The 22,891-nt window shown below is 39.7% G+C and overlaps 1 protein-coding gene across 1 annotated transcript in view; it reads right to left on the reverse strand.

Moving 5' to 3' along the window:
* STK32A (serine/threonine kinase 32A) overlaps positions 1–20,388 on the reverse strand; it is a 119,358-nt gene extending 98,970 nt beyond the window's left edge. The window contains exon 1 of the mRNA XM_057748117.1: positions 20,237–20,388. Within this exon, the coding sequence (XP_057604100.1) occupies positions 20,237–20,288 (52 nt within the window). The 5' untranslated portion in view covers positions 20,289–20,388. The remainder of the gene's footprint in view (positions 1–20,236) is intronic.
* Between the last annotated feature and the right edge of the window lie 2,503 nt (positions 20,389–22,891).

The raw sequence follows: 22,891 nt of genomic DNA on the forward strand, positions 1-22,891 counted from the left end.
TTTTTATCCCTAAATTGAATTGGAGTAGCAGAAAGATAATTTCCCAGGAAAAGAAATGAAACATACACATAAATGACTGCAGTGTAAAGGAATACACAGGTCCTGAGAGCCTTATGTGTCCTACATGATTCCCAAATGTGTCCTCCCATCAAAATCACAGAAAACACTGTTTTAAAAATGCAGATTCATGGGCCTCATCTGACTCAGACTCTGGAGGCTGGACTTAAGAATCTGTATTTTAATCCATTCCCTGGGGGATTTTGATGGACCCTTCCTGGAACCAGTCTGCAGGGCTTTATTTATGAACCACTGATAGGTCCACTAAAAACCACAGGAGTTCTAAGGTGTGAGAAATTTCTTGCTGCTATAGAAGATAAAAGAGCTTCAAGGAAGGGCAGTATTTCATTTGGGCCTCGTAGAAAGGCTAAGAGTTGAACAGGTGATGAAGCAGTGGAGGGCAGGGAGGATGTACTTACTGAGTGATTCAAACCCTAGTGTGAAGAGGCTCTCAAATATGTTATTTAATTTGATTTCCATGGCCTTAAACCTCCTCTTCTATCTCTGCCCCCATCCCTATGAGCTTGAAGCAAATTAGTAACGGTGTCTATAAATAAATAACAGGCCTCTGTTGCCTACGTTGTGCCACATCTTAGGTCAAAGTTGATAATTATTATGTACATCCATGTATAGGCAATGATCCAGTACTTTACATACGTTACCCTAATTAATCCTCACCAAAACAAAGTGGTCATATTATTGCTACTTTATGGATGAGTTATAGAGGCCCAAAATAGTTAAATCTCCCAGGGGTGGGGCTTGGACTTGAAACCCACTATGTGTGGCTCCCAGTTCCATGATTTTAATAATACAGATGAGGCCTGGAAGTTTTGCAATATTGTGGGTGTGAGCATGAAACTCTGGGTTTGGGTTTTGGCTGCACTGCTTACTGGCTATGGACTTTAAGTCAATTAAAGTTAACCTCTCTGAGTTTAAATTTCCTCCTCTGTAAAACTGATAGCATTTAGTATCCCTTCTAAGGTTATTAGGAGGACTAGGTGAAATAAGGCATATCAAAGGTGCTTACCAAGAATTTTTAGTTAGAACTCAATAAAAATATCATTATTACTGTTTTTGCTATTGTTACTGGGTGAGTCACTGTGGTATCAGTGCAGAACAATGCTTTTATTGCCAAAACATTAGGCAAAATGATGCTGGGACATCACACAGGATGAACAGTACCAAGAATATACCCTCTTTGAAGGCAGACACTGGGCCCATCCTGTGGACTATGGTAGCGACATCACCTAGAGCCACGTTGGGCAGGTAGCACATGCACACTCAATCCTTATTAAGTGGAGGAAGTACCATCACTAAAGTTTAAGAGTATGTATGGCTTAGGGGGAAATATTTTAAAGATATTTTTCATGTTGATTTCCTAGCATGTCATCATTTAAAATAGGTACCTCCTCACAACACTGTAAATCAACTATCCCTCAGTCAAAAAATTCAAAAAAAAAATTTTTTTTAATAAAATGGGTCACTCCTAAGAAATGTCTTACCAGCAACCTATCAACAAAAGGCTTCTTAATGAGCTAGGCAATTTTAAAAAAGTCTCTATTTGAATGGCAACAACTTCAGATTTCTCTGAAGGCACTAGATTTATATCTTAAACACCTCAAGGATTGATTTACTCATCCTTGGAGCTCAGAAGTGTCAAGAACTGCCATTCTCTGAACTGCCATTCTCTACCCTACCAACCTCATAACAAACAACTATCCTAAGTAAGGGCATGGATGAAAACCCCCTAGGAACTGAAGGATAATTAACAGCAGGAGTCAAAGGATATTGGTCAGTGCTGTGTGATCTTCAAACAGAAGTAAATGTATCTTCAAATGGAAGTAAATAGCAACAGGAAGGTACCCACATTAAAAGAGTCCTCCATATACCTCATCATACCTTCCATATACCTCCTGCTGTCACTTTGCCCATTCATTTTTAAGAATGGACACTGCATGATGTGCCAAAAAGGGAATAAAAGGACTGGAAAAAAATTGACGTGCTGGTTAAAAATAGTTCTTTTGGTGGATTTTACCAGTTTTCCATGAATGAGGTGAATGTTGAGTCATCTTGCTATATTCCCAAATGGAGGCAGTTACCAAAAAAGCTACTTACGCCCTTTTAAGACAGTCACGGCAAGGAGGAAAGAAGTTCAACTCACTCCTCCAGAAGCCATAGCTTTGCTAGCAAGTCAAATCAACCAGTATTCTTTGAGCATCTCTGTGCCCAGGACTGTGCTAGGCACTGATGGAAAAACCAAAGGAGCTTGGGACCAAGTCACATTCTCAGGACACTGAGTATGACTCACTCAGTTGTATTTGTGAGGACACGACACCTGAATAATCAAATGCCCCTGCCTCACTTTTATTTTGCTATAGTGTATGCATCTTTGGAATCCATTCTTTAATCTTTCTGGGATTGAGTATAAATAAATACACAGGCAAATAAGAAGGCAAATGAAAGCAAACAAGTATTAATGTTTAGTATAGAAAGAAGCTCTATGGAGAGAGGAGCAAATATTGTGGCATGACAATTTTGCTTCTTGGTTTTTAGTGAAGATGGAATGTTTTGATGAAAGATAAGAAATGATTTGAATCAGGCAGAACTGCACTGGAATCTTAGATCCACCACTTACAAGATAAATGGAATTAGGAAATTTACTGGAACTTTCTGAGTTTCAATTTCTTGTTCATATAATGAACATTTTTATATAAAACTAATATGCTTTTATCATAAACACAGAAAAGTAGAAGAAAAACAAAATCATCTAAAGGTAACAGTGAGTACTATTTTGATTGGTTTTTCTATCTTAGACAATTTTATTTTTATCAAAGTTATGTATCTATATCTATCTACATTAAACACATAGGATGTAGGTCCTGTGATCCACTTGTCTCACTCTCCAATCTCTTCTGGCCAAGAAGCTAACATTTTTACCTCTTTGAGTTAATAAGTTTGGTAGTTTCCACCATATCATCCAAATAGTATAATTTGGGGGTTTTTTTCTTGTCAGTTTTAGGCATTACTTACTGAATTTTCAAGATGGCAGGTGGGCATCACTTCCTTAGTTTTCTGGTCTTACCCCAACGTGCTCCCATCTTTCTCATACAGTATAGCTGTATCTGATATAATAATTTTAATTAGATCAATATTCAATATTTCCATTATTATGAGTATGGAAATGTTACGCACAACTGAGTCACGTAGTAAACCACAATTGGTTTTCCCTCCTTGCACATGTTTTTGTTTGTTTGTTTTGTTTTCCCTGGAGTTAATAATGGGCTTGCTTACAACAGCTTGCTTTTCTATATCCTTTCTCCTAATTCAATCTCAAACTGTTCTCTTAGTTGTCTAAGTTAGTTGTCTAAGTTCCTTTTCAACACGTTCAAGTGCATCAACCACAAGGCCATCTCCCTGACAATGCCTACCAGAGCCCTCCAATCTGGACTGTTTATCCTTTTTGCTTCACAGCTGTCATCCTGGGGCTCTCCATCACCATCGTCCTGGGGATTTCCTCCACTCCTTTTTAAGGATGGAGCGCCTGCTTATTGCATGAGCTGTCTCCCTCTTTCTTGTTTGATTCCCTACAACATCCTTTTGTAAGAAAGATTACATAGGAGGTAAATTTTTGAAGGCTTGCATAGATGCAAAAGACTTTATTCTACTCACATTCAATTGAGAATTTGGCTGAGTACTGAATTCTAGGCTGCAAATTATTTTGCTCCAAAAATGCGAGGCCTGGCTCTCCTCAATTTCTAGCTTGTTGTGTTTCCATTAAGTCTAAAGCTATTTTGATGCCAGACCCTCTGATGTAACACTTTTCTTCTCTGGAACCTTGTAGGATTGTGTACTTGTGTTGAATGTTTTGAAATTTCATGATTATGTGGGCTTATTTTATTTCTTACGCTGGGCACTTGATAGGCTCATTCAATCTGGAAAAGTTGTGGGCTTTTCTTTTTCTCTAAAATTACATAGTGACGGTTTCCTCCCTTTTATTTTCTCTTGCTCTTTTTCTGGTACATACTATTACTTAAAACTAGAACTCTTAGACTGGCTCTTAAATTTTTTTGTACCTACCCTTCTATTTTCTATCTCTGTTTATTATTCTAGGAAATTTTCTTAAATTTATCCTGTAAACATTCTTTGGAATTTTTCCATTCTTGCTGTAATTTTTTTCTCCTCACACTAATTTTTGACCTATGAACGTTGCTCTCTTGGTATCCTTTTTTTTTTTTTTCATTAAAAAAAATTTGGTTGCTGTATCACATATCTCTCCGGTATTTTTCCTTAAGTTCCTTTTTTTTCTGTTCATATGTTTTAAGTATCTGTCAGTCCTGTTAGAAGTCTTTCCTACGTGTCAGAAAATCCTTAGTTATCTGTTCATCTTTAAGTGTGGAGACCTAAACCCCTGCCTGAAAGTTCTGAGCATGAGCGTGAAACTTGTCAACAGTAAGCTTCACTCCAGAAAACAATGGCTAGGATGCTGAGTTACAAAATTCTAAAGTCGACTAACTTTAGATCTTCCTTCTTGGGTTGTCAAAAGCTCCAGGAAAGACTCTATCTGGAGGCTTGTCTGGAGAGGGAGGGCCCTGGTGTCAGCGTGACAGAGCCTAATGGGAAAGAGGGCTGAGGGCCTGCATACCCACCATGCATTCACTTATCCAGTTCCTCCGTTCTCCACAAGGCACCACTACCCTCAGTGTGTCAGGTCTTTCCCGTTAAGGGACCATCCTCTCCAGGGGATAAACCACAGTGTGGAGAGCAGATGACTAATTTCTTTGTTTTTACAAAGCAGTAGAAGGACCTGACCAGTTTTTAAATAGGTATCCTAGCAATCCTCCTTATTTAACACCCCGCTTTCACCTCTACTTGTAGAGACACGTGACACTGAAGATCCTGGGGACTGGAAGGAGAGGAATATGTTTCACTCTCCATCTCTCCCTGGAAACCTTGCTTCCATTTTTTCTCATCTTTAAAATAGATACCAACTCAGAGGGCTGCGATGGGAACTAAATCAGATAAAGTTAGCGGGAATATATCAAGAATACAGTAGGTGCTCAATAAACAAGAGCTATTTTTTTTTTTGCGGGAGGTGGGGGGATGGGAGCTTAACAGTAGGAGTCAGAGATGGCCATATCATTTATTTGCTTTGTGACCTTGGCTAGTGTTCTTTAAAACCATGCTTAGACTCATATTTTCATCCAAATAGTGGATGATAATAGCTTTCTTATTTATCTCAGGATGACTCTGAGTCAAATGAGAAGAGGACAAGCAACTACTGTGCCGTGCCAAGCTCTCTGCTTGGGCTGGAGGCAGACAGAGGTGGGTAAGGACGCTCGCTCTGCCTCTTCCAGCATGTGAAATGGGGCAGGCTTTCTAACCCTGCAGAGTCTCCACTCCCTGCCCTGGAAACCAGTATGACTGATACGTTCCTCATCATTTGTGATGAGAGTAGAGCCAGGTAGCCTAAGCGATTTGAGACACACTCCTAGGAGCATTGGTTTCTCTTATTCCACCTGACATCCACCAGTCTCTCTGACTCAGCTCTGAGTTTCCTATATTGAAGGTTCCCTATAACCTCACCAAAAATTGCTAAATATGAGTACAAGCACATTCTTAAATTTGAGGGGATGGCATGCATTCCTTGGGTGAATACAGGGACTCTCTTTCCAGGAAGAATAAAGAATGCAAACATACAAACTAATCTTGGTATAAATGAGAGTTCCTCAGAATCCTATTTGTAGATCCCATGCTGACAATCAGAGGTCTTCTAAGTGAAAGATGTTACCTCTAAACCAGAATCCCAACATAAAATAAGTATAAGCCCCCTTTACAAATCAAATGATAATCTGATAGCACTTTCAAACACTTAGTATATGATGTACTGTGCTGGGCATTCTCCTTGCATTATTTCATATAATTCTTATTAGCCCCAAAACACAAGTAAAACATTGAGAAGACAGTAGGTAACTTGCTCAAGGTCACAGAGCTGGTAATGGCTGGAGTGAGCAAGCGAACCAGGGGTGTAGGTTATGAGTTGTGTCCACCCACCCCCAGCTCCCCCCAAAAAAGATATATAGGAGTCACAACCGCTAGTACCACAGGATGTGATCTTATTTGGGAGTGAATTTGTTGCAGATGTGTGAGTTAAGATGAGGTTGTATGGAGTAAGGCAGGCTAGGCCCCTCAACCAAGATGAGATGCCCCTGCAAGAAGAGAGACGTCTGCACACAGACGCAAAAGACCATGTGAAGACAGAGTCAGGGACTGCAGTGATGCTGCCATAAGTCAAAGAACTCCTGGGGCTACCAGAAGCTAGGAGAGGCAAGGGAGCCTCCCCTAGAGAACCCAGAGGGATCGTGGCCCTGCCGACACCCTGACTTCAGACCCCTAGCCTCTGGAACTGTGACGATTTCCATTATTTTAAGCTATTCAGTTTTGTGGTACTTGCTCCCACAGCCCTAGGAAACTACCACTAGGAAGCTCATGTGGAGTGTCTAACTCCAATATCTAAGTATGCAACTACTGCATGGTAGCACACGCTTTCCACATATCAAAACGTTTGGAAAAATGGCATGAGGGAGAGGCAATTTTTAAAAATATGATGAAATGTGAAGACAGAAGAAAGACTGGCTAATTTCTAATTCTAATTACATATTCCTCGAACCTGAGCAGCAAATGGATGTGTACTCCTGTTCACGAAGCAGGTTTGAGAAAGGTGTCAAGCAGAATAAGAGCAACTTTTAAAATCCTTGAAGAGAAGGTTCCCTAATTCCTTGGTATCTCTACTGTGCCGGACCCGGCAGTCAGAGGAGGGAGATGAACAGGAAGTACTCCTGCTGTGTGTTTTTCCTCTCCTTAACGGAATCTGCTGATGATTGAATATGCTTGCTGTCAGCCCATTTTGAACAAAAAATAAAATGATAGATCCTGGTCTTTCAACTGTCTGCCCCAATAAGGCTAAGCAAGAGCTCTGGCGTGTCCAGCAGTGATGTATGGGCTGAGGACTCAGGCCCGGTCCTCACTCTAGCCATGAGCTCACTAGAGGCTTCCTTCTTGAAAAATATCCTAAAGGGAATAAACCTTATTCTCCACCATCATGGAAGGGTGAATGCAGCCCCATGTGGTAAATGCCAGTAATGGGTGAACTCTACCAGTCATCTCTGAGCAAGTCCACTCCTAGGTATGTACACCAAAGAACTGACAACAAGAACTCAAACAGATACTTAGACACCAACGTTTATGGAGCGTTAATCCACCACGGCCCAAAGGTAGAAACAACCTAAGTGTCCATCTACAGATAAATAGATAAAAAGTGGTATATGTGTACATTGGAATATTATACAACTATAAAAAGGGATGAAGTTCTGACACATACGTGGATGAACCTTGAAGACATTATGCTAAGTGAAATAATCCAGACTCAAAATGGAACATACTGTATGACTGCACTTAAATGAGGTACTCTGAAGAGTCAAATTCACCAAGTAAGTAGAATACAGATACCAGGGGCTGGAGGGAGAGGGTGTCAGGGACTCATTGTTTAAGTACAAAGTTTCTGTTTGGGATGATTAAAAAGTTCTGGAAACGGATAGTGGTGATAGTTGCACATGTTGTGGATGTACTTAACGCCACTACTTAGCACCGCTTAATTGTACACTATTTAAAATAACTTATACGTAACATATTTTTCCACAAAAAATGGTAAGAAAAAAAGATCAGCTTTGGGCAAATGGTACAAAAGCCTCCACAACTCATTCAAGTGACTTTATTATTTTTAAGTAATATTCATACTTAGGATTAATACCATCTAAATAAACCAAACTGCTTTGAATATTATTTTACTATAGTGATGATTTACTACTCTAAGATAAGGAATATTGTCTCTTATCTCCTGCCACCCAAATATTTTTCAGGATTAAAAAGTTATCAAATGTCAAAAAAATCAATTGAATCTAAGAGAACTTCAGTGTATTTTGGCACTTAGGTATGTTTAAAACTGTATATGCATTTAAATAAATTATAGTATGTTCAGGTTGTAGAACTGCATAGCCACTAAATTATACTTTCAAGAAATCAACAAATTTTAAGAATTTGAAACAAACTATGATGAGAAGTGAAAATGAGGATGCAGAAGTATATAGCACATCATCTCAAATACATCAAATGCCTTTTATACACATGCACAGATACCAAAGATAGTTACTGGATTGATTTATTTAACAAATAGGTACGCAGGATTTAAAAGTGAACAAAACAAACAAAAATCCCTGTCCTCAAGGAATTTATTTCTGATGAGGAAAAACACAATGAACAAAGCAAATAAATAAATTAAAATAAGAAATACGAAGAAAAATATAGTGGGTAAGAGAGACGAGAGGTGCCAGAATGAAGGATGAGGGTGGATATGGAAACTCCCCAAAATATTAGCAGGAGTTATCTAGGGGTTGAGGCATTGTGTGTGATTTTTTTCTTCCTGATTTTATTTTTCAAGGTTTCTATAATTCAGATGTACTACTTTTATAAAACTTGCTTTTAAATACACATTTCCTAAGAATAGCTGCAATATAGTTCATCCACCTGTATGATGGAACCCCCCACAGACTATTAACCACAGGGAAAACTGGGACCATAGTTTTCAGTGGAAACGCACTGAGGAAAGCAAACAAGCCAATTCTAGTTACCAATTAGGAACCTAAGACTTCAAGAGAAATTCTTTTTAATGCTTCAATCAGCCTTCGTTTAGAACATTTTTCCTGGTATGTTATACCCTGGACAAAAAAATGAAGGTATCAAAGTGGCAATGACTTCAGTGTTTTATAAAAGTAAAATTATTCTACAAGAGATCATAAATTAAGTTGATCTAAAAAAAGGTTGAAGAGTGAGTGAGTGATGATGATGAGGATGGTGAAATGAATTGTGAAAGACGTGGATGCAGGTCATTGAAACTGTTGTCCTTGGAATCAAAATGAATAGAGGAAGACAAGCAAAGCTCAAGAGTAGTGATGAACTGCATAATTAGGTCCAGGAAAGAAGAGGTGTTCTGTATTGAACCCGTAACACTTCAGCAGTGAGGCTGAAGGGATACATGTGTGAGTTACGGCAAACGTGAAGATGAACACCACCGTGAAATGAGGTGACTCAGCTCTCTGAGAGCAGGATGCACTGGTAGGCACGTAATGAGTGTCTGATGTATTCTTACTGAAAAGCAGTCCTCTAGGTTTAATTTTATAAATTCATTCTGGTTGGCCATTGTGGGAGGATATCTGTAACTGAAATAAATGAGATTCGTTTTATATCAAGATTCAGGATCTAGCCATGTGGCTGATTTCCTGTTAGTGGTTTAATCTTCCTATGCCTCAGTCCTGCTATGTTTAAATTGCAGGCTGATCTGATGATAAAGTGCATTACGGTAGTTGGTCTCTGCCGCCACTCCTAATGAGAACGTTACTGGATGGTGAATACATCTTCACAACACTTGTTCCAAGTCGAACTCCATGACATACTCAGTATCTGGATGGGAAGGTGGGAACGAGTGAGACTCCAATAGACAGCGCCCAGCTGGCCCCCTACCAAACTGCCAGCCTGAGCCAATGACAGCCACCACCATGCCCCATCTGAGTATGTCATGGGGGTGCTTGCCCCCAACCATCTCCCACATCAGCACCCAAATCTTTGTTGTAGATGGGAGATAGGAGGGTCCAGGTAACTCACTTAGAAGCCTTCCTAGAGAGAGGACAGCATGTGAGGCAAGGCTCCAAGCCCCTGGCAGATGATCTGTCACCGCATCAGACCTCACAAACATAAATTCTAAGATAAAATTAGTTAGAATTTAGAGACAGCAACTGCAGGCAGTGACGTCCAAGTGTGGGTCCCTTCTGAACGCAAGGTCTTTGTGCCTACACTGGGCTCATGTGGATGAAGCCAGCCCTGGTTCCTGTTCACATCATTTCATAGGAATTAACCAATATAAAGTGAAGAAACCATCAGCTAAGACTTGCTCTACTATCTCCTCTTTAAAAAAAAAAATCTTTCCTTAACATCATACTCAGCTTCAGCTCTTGGCTCATTTCTCTGCTTTCCTTTACAGTAAACTTCTTGAAAGGGTTCACTATACTTGCCGTGACCATGTCCTCCCCTCCCATACACTCCTAACTCCCCAGGCTCTGGCTCTTGCCTTCACATCCTTACTTGCACTCCGTTTGTCAGTATCACCTATACCCTGCGGATTGCCTAATCCCATAGATACTTCTCACTTAACCACCCAGGAACGTTCAACACAAGAGACTAGTTCATCTTCCTTGAAAGAGTTTTCTCACATTTCAGGACAAATGCTTTTCATCTCTCACAGGCTGTTCCTTCTCAATTTCCTTAGCTGATTGCTTTCCTCTGCCTGACTTCTAAATACTAGAGTTCTCCTCCTCCTCTGTTTCTCCTTACTCTCCCAAGGCGGACTCATCCATCCCCATAAAATTAAAAACCACATCTTTATATCTCTAACCCAGACTTTTCCACTCACTTCTGGCTTCGCAGTCTCACTCTCTTACTTGACATCACCATTTTATGCACAGTCATTTAATGCATCCAACCAAGAATCCTTGACTATGTCTAAACATGTCATCAGCCCTCAGCCCCTCTTCTTCTGCATCTCGGCAAAATGTCATTTGCCTACTCAGGCAAAATCCTAGAATTCTTTCTTGACTTTGTTCTTTTCCTCTTGGTCTACATTTCAAACCATCAGTAACTCTCAATTATTTCATCTTGAAAATACATGTTGAATAAACTCTCAGCTTTCCATCTCCATTGCCACTCTGTTAGCCCAGGCACCACCATCTTTCACCTGAATATGACTGTCCTAATTAAAGTAGGTCACCGCTTTCTTTTTTATCCTAGCTACTTGGATGTTAACTACCTAGAACTTGTTAAAAATTACAGTTATATTTTTGGATTTTACAGATCAGAAAATCCCATCCACCTAAAAAAACAAAAAAGCAAACAAAAACTAGGGGAGAAAAGGAAAACCAACATCGAATAGCTTTTATTTTTTATTTGCCAAGTAAGAGCATTAAAAATTACGGTGATTATAATAAAAGTAGTAATAACTCTTACTGAGCAATTAGTGTGTGCCAGGCAGTAGGCGAAACACTTTTTATAGATAATCTCTCTCTATTCCCACCAAAAATATTTGAGGCAGATACTATTAATAACCTCCATTTCCATATGAGAAAACTGGGGACCAGAGAGACAAGTCACTTCTCTAAGTTCTCACTATGAAAAAAATTCTATTTCTAAAATCCTTAAATACTAGACACGCACGCAAGAAGAAAGGTAATCTTAAAATTAAAATGTTTAATAGTGTTAGCTGTATGAGACGCTTACTACACTGCTCTCATTTTTCTCCTTTTACCACAAACTAAGAAAAATGTTGCACTTGTCCACAGAGGGTGTCTGGAAGCCATTGATTTAAACTGTAACTGACACCATGACGCTGGTTAAGGCTGAAGGTCCACTCTAGAACATTCCACTGGTGATTCACTGATTAAAAAATTACTTAGCTTGCTCACTAGCCCTTTATCACGCCAAATGGTTGGCAGCCAGTGGTTGCCACTAATACATGTGGAGCTTGGCAGGTCCTTTAAGGATATATTTGAAACTTCTCCAGGGAAGCAGCTTCCAAGGCCAACTGATGGCATCTGCTTGCATAGTCAGCACTTCCCTTTTAGGAGACACGGTGCCCCAGGGAGTCTGAGCTTTACTGACACCCATTACTGGTGCCAAGACCAAGCAATGGGCACCAACAGCTTCTTTTCCTGCTGCCTGGACCCCAATTCATGAAGTTGCTCAGAAGTCAGAAATACACTGGCTATTTCCTGAGAACAAATCGGGAAGTAGAACAGTGGGACAGGATGGGGGAATCAATACCCCCAATTGTTGGATGTCTCTCAGTTGACTAAATGCCCCTAGTAGGAAATAAACTCTACCTGATGATATTTCAAATGAATTACATGTTGTACCCATTTAATTTGAACCCAGTCTGCATGGCCACAAAATAATATATATTACAAAAATAATATATTTTATTCTCTAACACAGTAGATTTATTGGTCCAAGTACTTCAACTGATTCAAACTGATGAACCAAAAGAGAGTTGGTGAAGACTGCCTTTGCTAAGCATCTACAGAGAACACGTGTCAGTCTCCTTGCCCAGTCCTTCAGTTACGGCTAGAGCGTTATGAATGGATATCAGATGAGCCCCTGGCACATGTAAATAAATGTCTGTAGGATGCTTTAGAGTAAGGGCTAGTACCATACAGCATGCAGGCCAAATCCTACCTACCCTCTATTTTTACATGGCTTACAAGCTAAGAATGGCTTTCACATGTTTAAATGCTTGGAAAATAAATATCTTTTGTGACAGGTGAAAATGATGTAAAATTCAAATTTCAGTGGCCACAAATAAATTATTGTTGAAATAGAGCCACATTTGTTAGTTTCCTCATTATCTATGGCTGCCTTCATGCTGCAAGGGCAGAGTTGAGTGGTTGTGACAGAGACTGTCTGAACAGCAGAGCATTAAATATTTACTATTCGGCCCATCACAGAAAAAGCATGCCAACCTCTACTTTCAATTGTTCGCAGAAATAACAAAAAAAAAAGAGGTTACTCAAGTGTAAGACAAGGTTAATGTTACTTATTGTACTGTAAATTCGCCTGCAGGAAGGAAAGAAGGAATAGTTCAGGAGAAAAAAAATAAAGCCTCTGCCAGTCTGTTGAATTCAAAATCTATAACCGTAGGTTTTTCAGTCCTTTCAACCACATAAATTGTGCTCAGGGTCCTATTTTAACGGGAATATAATTCCATCATTGGCACCGTGTATGTGTGCTTCCAAATGAAATTTCCACAAATGGTCCCATAACAGTGCATAGTTGAAATCCCCGTATAATGCACAGAACCTGAATTGGTAAAGTGGTGGGTAACACTGGTTGCTGTAATTAAGTTTACACTTGCAAGGCCATGTAGCAGAAGTCAGATTCTCTAAACGCCTTCCCTCCCATTCTCACTGAAGTAGCTGCTGAGTATGGAAGCCAGCTTACAGATTTAGTTTTTCAACTTACATTAGTTTCAAGATGAAAATGGAGGGAAAAAAAAGTCTATATCTTTTATACAGACAACTTTAATAATCAGCAGCTACTGCATTGGCCAAAAGGTTCATTTGGGTTTTTCCAAAATCTTACAGAAAAACCCGAATGAACCTTTTGGCCAACCCAATAGTTCACCATAATTTGTTCATAAGACACTCTTTGAACTAAAATGTTCTTTATTTAAAAAAACAATAAAGAAGAAATGAATTATATCCCAATCTAATTCCCATTTGGACCGGAAGTATCCCACCGTTAAACAGAGCTACTTTGTTTTAGTTACTGACCTGAATAAATATGAATTGTGTTTCCTGAAAAACTTGTGGTGAGGAGACCTTACAGAAGAACATAATCGCTCTTCAGGTGTAGAGATTCTGCAAACCATAATCTGTAGCTATTAAATCAGGGAGGGGAGGATGGGGCAGATAAACGGGAAGAAGCCACGTTTCCAATTGAAAACGAGTATTTGTGATCATGACCTTTGTTTTTCAAACTGAGATCCACAGAGAATTACTTGCCTCAAGGTAGTAAAAGGTTTTCCACAAAACTGATTTAATTTTGAAATAAGTTTGAAAAATATCAGAGTACTGAGATTTCAATATTGGTGCACATTTCAGAGCCTTTATTATGCTAATAAGCATTGTGACTCTCCAAAGGCAGGATGTAAGTTTTCCTAAATTTGCTTAAGTAGATTCTCCCAAACATGTCTGGCTGCTCAGGAAACCTGCACATTGGAAGCACGAGCTCCATCTCTGATGTCTGTTTTCTTGGCTGTCTAGTCTGTTTCTGCCAGACTCTTCCAATCCCTTGGGATGGGGGAAATAAAGCCTTCCTAAGTTAAAAGTGTTTGCTGCTATAAACGAGTGGATCTGAGATTATTTATGACAAATACCTTAACTAAATGTTGGACCGTCCACAATAACTTAATAGTTGTAAAAAGCCAATTCTCACTAGGGACATTTTCATTTACTTTCCCAAGCATGGTTAAAGCAAAATAGTAAATAATATCAGGCAACATAACTCAGGTTTGAGAGGGGAAAGTCTGAAATTCATTTGCCTACCCCACTGGGTGCAAATATGCAATGCGTGGACATTAAAATAACAAAGAAAATTCTCGAAGTCCTTCAAGGCTGGAACCAATTCAGGAACCTCCCATTCCTTTTGCAGTCAAATGCTCTACCACTGAGCTATACCCCCTCTCCCATTCCTTTTGGATTGCAAATCTGTGGCCAATTTTTTTGGCCCAACATTTTGATGGATCCATTGTCACCAAAGATGTAGGAAAACTGGAAGTAATCACATATCCTAGGAGACAAGTATTGCCAAATGAAAGTGGAACACTGAGTTTTCAGCAAGTCCAAAGAACAATGCAATAATTCAGGTCTCTCTGCAAATTCAGGGCACTGATGTACTCTTTGCAGAGGCTTTTTTTTTTTTTTTTTGAAGAGGCTTTTTAACCTAAGGCCAACTTTTCTTAGCTACAGTACTCTAGAAGAAAGTTGTCTCTTGGTTTAACTAAACCAGCTCTATTACCTCTACATTCTCGGCATATGCTTGGAAATACATACTACTTATAATGATGGCAAGATCCTGTTCTGTTGCCCAGACTCTGAATTATAACCAAGTCTACTTGTCCTGTATTAAAAAATTTCTTTCTCTAAATCAGCCTGAAAACCTCAATGACTGGACTTTGTTAATTTCTTAACAAAGCAAGCAAAAAAAAAAAAAGAAAAAGAAAAAAATCCAACCCAAACATAACAAAAAGTGCCGTATTCAGAGAGGAAATAAAGCAGATATAATGAACAAGTTATCAATATTAAAAACAAGCATCATCTGTACCTCTTTTCTTTCAGAAAACTTAGAATGTTTTTATGTATCATTAATTATTTCTCACAGCCTCCATATGGTAGTTGAGTCTGGGGGGCAAATGTCACTGTGTCTGTTGATCAAATGGGATTACTTAAATAATCTGCTTTGGGCTTAAATCAGAAAAAATAATTTATCGATTTTTCAGCTCAATGAGTTCTTGATTTTGCCTTAAATGAAAATACAATCACGGCGGGGGGAATCAAAGGAAAAAACAGATGAGAGTATGTTTTTGTGAAGTTAATAATTTGGCTGCTTTCAGAGGATTTATATAGGTTTTCACAGAATCCATAAAATCTGCCATCTGGCAGTCTAACTCTGTTGATAGAACTGTGAATAGGTCATATTAACTATGTCACCTACACAGTTGCATGTAATTGACTTTGTTTCTTTCAGAAGTTGAAATACTTCAAAGAGTTCATGCTCAGAGACTCTGAAAACAGTAAATAATATTATAACTAGCACTAATTGGGTGGTTACTTTACATGAGACACCTTGGTAAATGTTTCACTTGCGTTATTTTATCTTCACAATGACCCAGTGAGGTACACCCAATTAACTTGCATTTTATAAATGAAGAAACTGAGCTTACAGAGGTTTAATAACTTGTACAATGGAAGGTGTTTTTTTTTTCAAATTAATTCACTAGTAATTATTCAGATTTAGGGAATTTTTCTACGGTATTTCAAATCCCTTTAAAACACTTTATAACTAGTCAAACTGACTCTAGTGTTTGATGATGGTTGATCAGGCTATATCCCCTTTGATTTTCCTCAAAGAAATATACAGGTTGCTAGTCTGTGGCACAGCTGAGATTTGAACCTGTGTATGGGTTTCCACTACCAGAGCCCTGGCCTATTGTGTCAGGTGGTCTCCCACTAACTAAAACACAAAACATAACTAGGTGGAAGACAGTGTGGTGGGTTGTTCCTCAGAAAATTAAAGAATTATCATATGATCCCGCAATTCTACTTCTAAGGATGTACCAGATGAAAACAGGGACTTGAACAGATACTTGTACACCTGTGTTCACCACAGCAGTATTTATGGTAGTCAAAAGGTAAAAACAGGGACTTCCTAGGTGGTGCAGTGATTAAGAATCTGCCTGCCAATGCAGCGGACACGGGTTTGAGCCCTGCTCCAGGAAGATTCCCACATGCCATGGAGCAATTAAGCCCGTGTGCCACAACTATTGAGCCTGCGCTCTAGAACCCGTAAGCCACAAATATTGAGCTCACGTGCCACAACTACTGAAGCCCACATGCCTAGCGCCCGTGCTACCCAACAACAGAAGCCACCACAATGAGGAGCCTGCGCACCACAATGAAGAGTAGCCCCCTGCTCACCACAACTAGAGAAAGTCTTCGCGCAGCAATGAAGACCTAATGCAGCCAATAAAATAAGTACATAAATTTATTTTTAAAAAAGGTAGAAACAACCTAATGCTCACTGATGAATGAAAGAATAAACCCAATGTGGTATCTGCATAGAGCAGACTATTATTCAGCCTTAAAAAGGAATGAAATTTTGATACATGCTCCAGTATGGATGAACCTTGATAACTGAAACAAACCAGACACAAAGGGACAAATATTACATGATTCCACTTATATAAGGGACCTAGAATAGTCAAAATCATAGAGACATAAAGTAGAACGGTGGTTTTCAGGGGCTGGAGGGAAGAGGGAATGGGAGTTACTGTTTAATAGGTACCAGATTTTAGTTTGAGAAGATTAAAAACTTCTAGAGGTGGATGGTAATGATGGTTGCCCCCAAAATATGAATATACTCAATGCCACTGAACTGTACACTTAAAAGTGGTAAAAATAGTACATTTTATTATGCATATCATACCACAGTAACAAAAGTAATTAGGACTTAGGTTTGCCCTGAACCACAAAGCAAAACAACAGATTAATGTGAGATCTACTTTGTAAAAAAATGACTTAACAGTAATTAAATAAGCAAGCCTTCTGCTCTTCCACAGCAGCTGTAAAGCTTATACTTTGCTTTCACTAAAGATCAACATAAGTAACTAACAGGATGATTCTCTCAGGATCAGTGTGGGATGGAACAGCATGAAACACAAAGTGTCAGGATCTATTCCAGCAAGAACAGCTTATCTCAAGGGATATCCACTAACATCTTATTCCTTAATTACATTCAAAATGAACCAAAACATTTTTTTTCCATTGGAAAGAAATCTTAAAATATTACTTGGGAAAATGGTACAAATTTTCTTCTCAAACTATATACTGGGAATAGTAAACACTTTGAAGGAAATATTGGACACTTTCCCATCACATTTTGTGATTCTTTTCAGCAATATTTTTAATTAAATTGGCTCATTTAATTGCCCTAGATTCTGGCCCCATTTGATTTTTATATAAAAATATAGGGATCAAAAATGATATAGGCATTAATGTCCTTGGATTAGTACTTTTTGTTGTTGTTTCTTGGTCAGAACCCTCACAGCAATCAAATACAATTTTACCTTGTGCTCAAACCAGAGCTATGAAAGGAGCCAAATTGACTTTATAGGATTTACTGATTAAAAAAAAAAAGTAAATGACCAGAATGTCACACTTTTCCTCCCTAAAACGCACTGATCTTGTAAACAAGTAAGTTAATATTGCAATTAAATATGATCTCTTTCAATATACAGACTCATCTTCATCAAAGTGTGAAGACACAGGCAACTGGCCATTTCTGATTTTGTCATTATCTGGACTTTTTCCTGTGCTTGAACTATTCTGTTATTCCATGAGTGGCTTCCTCACGTTTGTCAGGCTTTACCTCAGATGTCACCTCCTTAAAAAGGCCAATCCCTGTCTGAAGTGGTCTCCCCACCATCCCCCTGTCACTCTCCATAAGGTCGCTCAGAGTCATTTCCTTGGTGGCACTTTAACACTACCTGAAGTTATTCGGTTTATGTATTTGATAACTAGTTTACTGTTTGCCCCCCAGCATTAGAACATGAGCTCCACAATGGCAGGGGAAGGGCATCTTGTCTCCTACTCTGTTCCTCACATCTAGCAAGGTGATGGGCTCCCAGTAGGTGGATTTGCCTTTCTACTTCTGCCTTGTAGCTGTGTGTGTAAACAGACCAGAGCCTCGCGCCAGGAAGCACAGACACACTGTTACCCTCAGCCCTTCTCTCTAAGGGTGCTACTGTAGGCTCATCTCATTGGGCTGGGGTGGGGGGCAGGACAGCAAAAAGTGGCGACCTAGAGGGTGTTAAGAAAGACCTGCTTGCTCCTTAAGTCTAACCTCACCCCAGCCTAGTCTTCCCAGAGCCCCTTGAAGGTACTTATAAAGTGGTACCTGATTTCCCATTTGCCACAACCCCTTGGGGCAGTCGCTTTCTTGGGCACTCCATGAGACCAAGGGCTGGCAGCATTAAAGAAGATTTGGACATCTCTGTATTTTCTCATTAGCATGCTATCCTAATACCTTAAAATGACACACACCCCTAGCAAGCAACAAGCACAAAGCTGGCCTCTCCTTCCTTCTCTGTTCTCTGAGGACCAGCCTCATGCACGTTAGTCCTGAATCTGGAAGGAGCACAGGGAACAAAACAAATGAAATCCCATCCTTCTTGTCTTCCCATTTTAGAGACAGAAAAAACAAGTAACATCCCTGGACTCTGGATCCTTGACTTTACAACTTGATAAAGCAGAGCAAGGCAACAGATAGGAGTGGGAAAAAGTTTTCTTAAGACAATTTCCAAACTATATGATTTCAGGATTCCTATGCAAATATTTTGTATAGGTAGACATAATGAACCTCTAAACTGATAGTGAACAGCTGGCAACAAGGCAACTCAGTCAGACATTTGTTTTTCAAAGGGTCCAACCAAAGACGCAAAACCTAAGATTGCAGCAGACTTCTGTTTGTCCCCTAGCCGTGGCAAATAGCTAATTGTTCCCTTCTTTTGTAACAAAATACAACTCCTTATTTTTAGAAGGTTCATGGCCACGCAAGATAACTAAATTTCCCAGTCTCCCTTATAACTAGGTATGTGCATATGAGTGCAAGTTACCAGCAACAGGCAGATCACTTCCTTAAAAGGAGAGGGCTTGGTCTCCTTACTCTTCCCCTTCCCACTGGCTGGGACATGGATGTGGTGGTAAGCCACCCTGAGATGTGAGGGTGACAGTAACACTCTAGGGCTGGGAAGGGAAGCCAGCTTGTCAGAGCCAGAGTCCCTATCCCTTTACAGCCACATCTCACCTGGATTATTTATGCCTAGATTGTGAGAAAGAAAAACATAACCATCTTCCTTAAGCTGTTATTTACAGTTTCTGAGCAAACTTTCCTTGATGATTTAGATGCTACTTCATCATTTTCAAAGTGCCTTTAGGATCTCAAAATGATCAACTTTTGGAGCTGAAAAAGACCTTTAAGTTTACTTTGCCCTCCTCTGATTTGATTGATGAGGAAATCAAAGGTAAATAAACTTCTTGAGCCACACCGGTAGCTGGTAAAAGGACCAGTGCTCAGATCTCCTGAATTTCAGTTCATTGTTTTTCTCTTTTGTGGTCCAGTTAGCAGAACTCCCTGGAAATGATGACTCTGAGGGCTGCCTCTGGGGGGCCTGGACAACTTACCAGCTGGGATCCAGGGCCACCTTTTTCCCAGACAACTTATAAACAGCATATGCCTAGAAGGCTGCTGTAAAGTTTCCCTTTTCTCCAATAAAACTGATTCTTTTTCCTAAGAGCTAGCAGTGTGGAATTTGGCTAGGACCCTGGAACATGCCAGTCGGAAGCTCAGAAGGGACCAACTTGCATGACTCCACTCTATAACATTATGAGTATCAATTATCATTCACACGCAACTTGATAATATAAGAATTTTTCTATAACAACTAGCAGTAGGGGTCACTTCAGAGAACAAACACATCATTTTGTTTCAAGGTCTTCTATCCACCAGGTGCCCAACCACAGTTCCCTCTGGACAGAGGGCATTGGTAGAGCCGTGATTAAGAAAGCCGTCCAAGGCCCCATGGAAAGTGGAAGGTAAAATCCAGCTCTTAGCATACAAGGTCCTCATGCTTACCCTTGCAGTTCTACCTTTTTTTATAAGGTCTTACATGACAGTTTACTGATGAAATAAGGAGCTTATATTTGAATTCTGCAAACTCTACATACAATTAACGCACGTTTCTCACCATCATCACTTTCATCGAACACCGGTGCTTTGCTTGAAGTGTTGGCTCCCATGGTGGAGTCTGCCCAGACCTGGATCCTCCAGTTACATTATCTCAGCAGAAACATGCATCTTCATTCAAAAGAGGTCCGGAAACCCTAGCAAGATAGCTAGGAGGGAAAAAGAAGTGGTATCCTTATGATATGGTATACTCTAGGTACCCTGACTGTAGACAGTTGCCGAAAATTAACCTCATCTATGCCACTGCAGTGGAATTTTTTGCTCTTGAAAATAATAATTTCAGAAAAAACAGAGAACATCAAGCATCTGGGAGAACCCACTACACAGCCTCATCAGAAGTGGACCTGGACTTATAGAAAAGGAGGAAAGCAAAATGCCTTTTTAAGTATGAAGACAAGGTTAAAATGAGATCAGCAATACTTTAACCACTATAAAATAAAAGAAATATTTTATTGTGACTCCATATTTTTGAGAAAATGTTAATTTTAAACATTTCTTTATGTGTGATCAACAACTTATTTTTTTAGTCATAAAAAGGAATCCCCTCTTTTCTCCTATCCTGGAAGTTACTACAACGTCAAAGGAACAAGTTCTGAGTTTGGGATTGACCACATCAGCAAGTCTCTGAGTTACAGGGAACACGTTTCTTTTCTTCCTTTCCCAGAACTTGGAGCTCATAACGGTCCTTACCTCAAAGGCAAATTAAATGTGATTTCATGAGATAATACATAAGGTATTTTCACAGCACAAATGCTCAATAATTGTAGGCTACTAGGAAGCCCAAACTAAACAACATATGTGAAGGCTAAAAAGCCCTGAAAGTTGTATATTTATGGCTTTGTACATTTTTAAATATGAAGAACTTTACTTTCCTGCAAACTGGTAAGGAGAGGCAGCATCCAGTGTTCCGGTTCTAAAACTGACACTGATAATGGCTTTGGCTCAGTTATATACTTAATCTCTCATCTATTAAATGGGAGAAGCAGCAGTGCCTTCTGCAGGAATCATAAGATGCCTACAAGAGCCAGACGGAAATGCAAGTGATTGAGCTGGACCAGGTGGAAAACATTACTGCCTGCTGGGGACACTGGCGACCTGGTGAGTCCAGGCTCCAGCTACAAGACATCACTGCTCTTGGATCTAAGAGATTGTTGCTAAGTGGAAACGTGGGCCCAGGGGCCAGATCTTCAGATTTACCCAAAAAAGGGTAAAGATCCAGATTTTATATAAAACAGTATTTAGAAGTTCATTTTAGCTATACGGCTTGAGCAAATCTCATGCACGGGACAAATACAGCTCAAGGCATACAGTTAGTGAGACGATCTGTGTGAGGCAACTAGTGCCACGCCTGGCACATAATTTGCAAAGAATTAATATTAGCTATTGCTATTTTATTAACAGTGGTTGTATTTCCTTATCATATATTCTTTTTTTAAAATTTGACACCCGTTGATTTCCTCTTGGACTTTTTTGCACATGAAGGAAATACAGATAAGAGTCAGAATTGAAAAAAGTGTCCCAAGCGAACCTGGGCTAAGGATGAGTTATTGAAAAGGAACTAGACGAGCCCAGCAGCAAATCTAGAAGAAAAGCTCCTTTTCCTATTAGGGGAAATGTAAGTAAAGACTTCATTTGGAAGGCAGACTCATTAAGGAAATGCCACTTTTCATACTGAAAGCCAACTGTTGGCAAAGTGCCTTCTGGATTTAAAAAGGATCATTAAATGGAGAGCAAAGACAGAGTCAGCAAGCGATTAAATGGTATGGGGGAGAGGAGGGAGGGGCAGGAGGTAACAGGTGGCTGGAGGAAGCTCACAGGGGATGATGCAAATCAGGAAGTTAGGAAGAACGCAACTGTATCTCCGGGCTGAAAACAAAGGGCCTTTAATCCCAGCGGAAAAGAGGGCGAGGAAGAAGCAGGTGGGATACCCTTAGTGTTTCCTTATGGGCTAGAGAGAAGCAAATGGGGTGCTCTGTGTGTTTCATTACTGCATTTAGAGTCCAAAATAAGTGGGAAATAGTGTACGGGCTGAGGCACAAATGACACTAGCGAGGTTTGGTCCTAAAGAGAACATCAATTTGAAGGAGTTGTGATTGTTAATACAGCAGACTGGGGACACATTCTCTTAATTTTGTTCCTAAAACCTTAGTACGTGTAGTTTTCACACCACACCCCTATCCTGTCATTCTTAGATTTTTCTTCACACCTCAGGCTTTTCTCAGGTAGCCCATCTTCCTGCAACACAAGATGTACCAAGCACTGACCTTGCAAGTTGTCAAGTCAGAAAGAGGAATATTATCACAATTTGCCATATTTCCAATTTCCATTCTGATGTGCAGACAATTTTGTTTATCAAAGATCCAGTGATTTTTTTTTTTTAAGTGGGAAGAAAATATGTAGATAGGGAACCACTTTTGCGTACATTTGGGGGATGAGCAGGAAGGAGGCTTGGACTATTGGGTGGTGGCTTCTCCACTGCACTTAATATACTCAATCCAGTCTAGAATTGTCTTTTTCTTCCTTTGTGTATAACCAAACTGGTAACTTTGCCTCTTATCCAGAAAGAAATCAACCTTTTTCTGGCAGGCAAGTGGAGACACATCTTTTCTATTCCACTGAATAGGGCCCAGAAGAGCTATAGGCCTCTTTCCTACCA

The sequence above is a fragment of the Hippopotamus amphibius genome, chromosome 1, assembly GCF_030028045.1.
Source record: "Hippopotamus amphibius kiboko isolate mHipAmp2 chromosome 1, mHipAmp2.hap2, whole genome shotgun sequence".
Lineage (NCBI taxonomy): Eukaryota > Metazoa > Chordata > Mammalia > Artiodactyla > Hippopotamidae > Hippopotamus > Hippopotamus amphibius.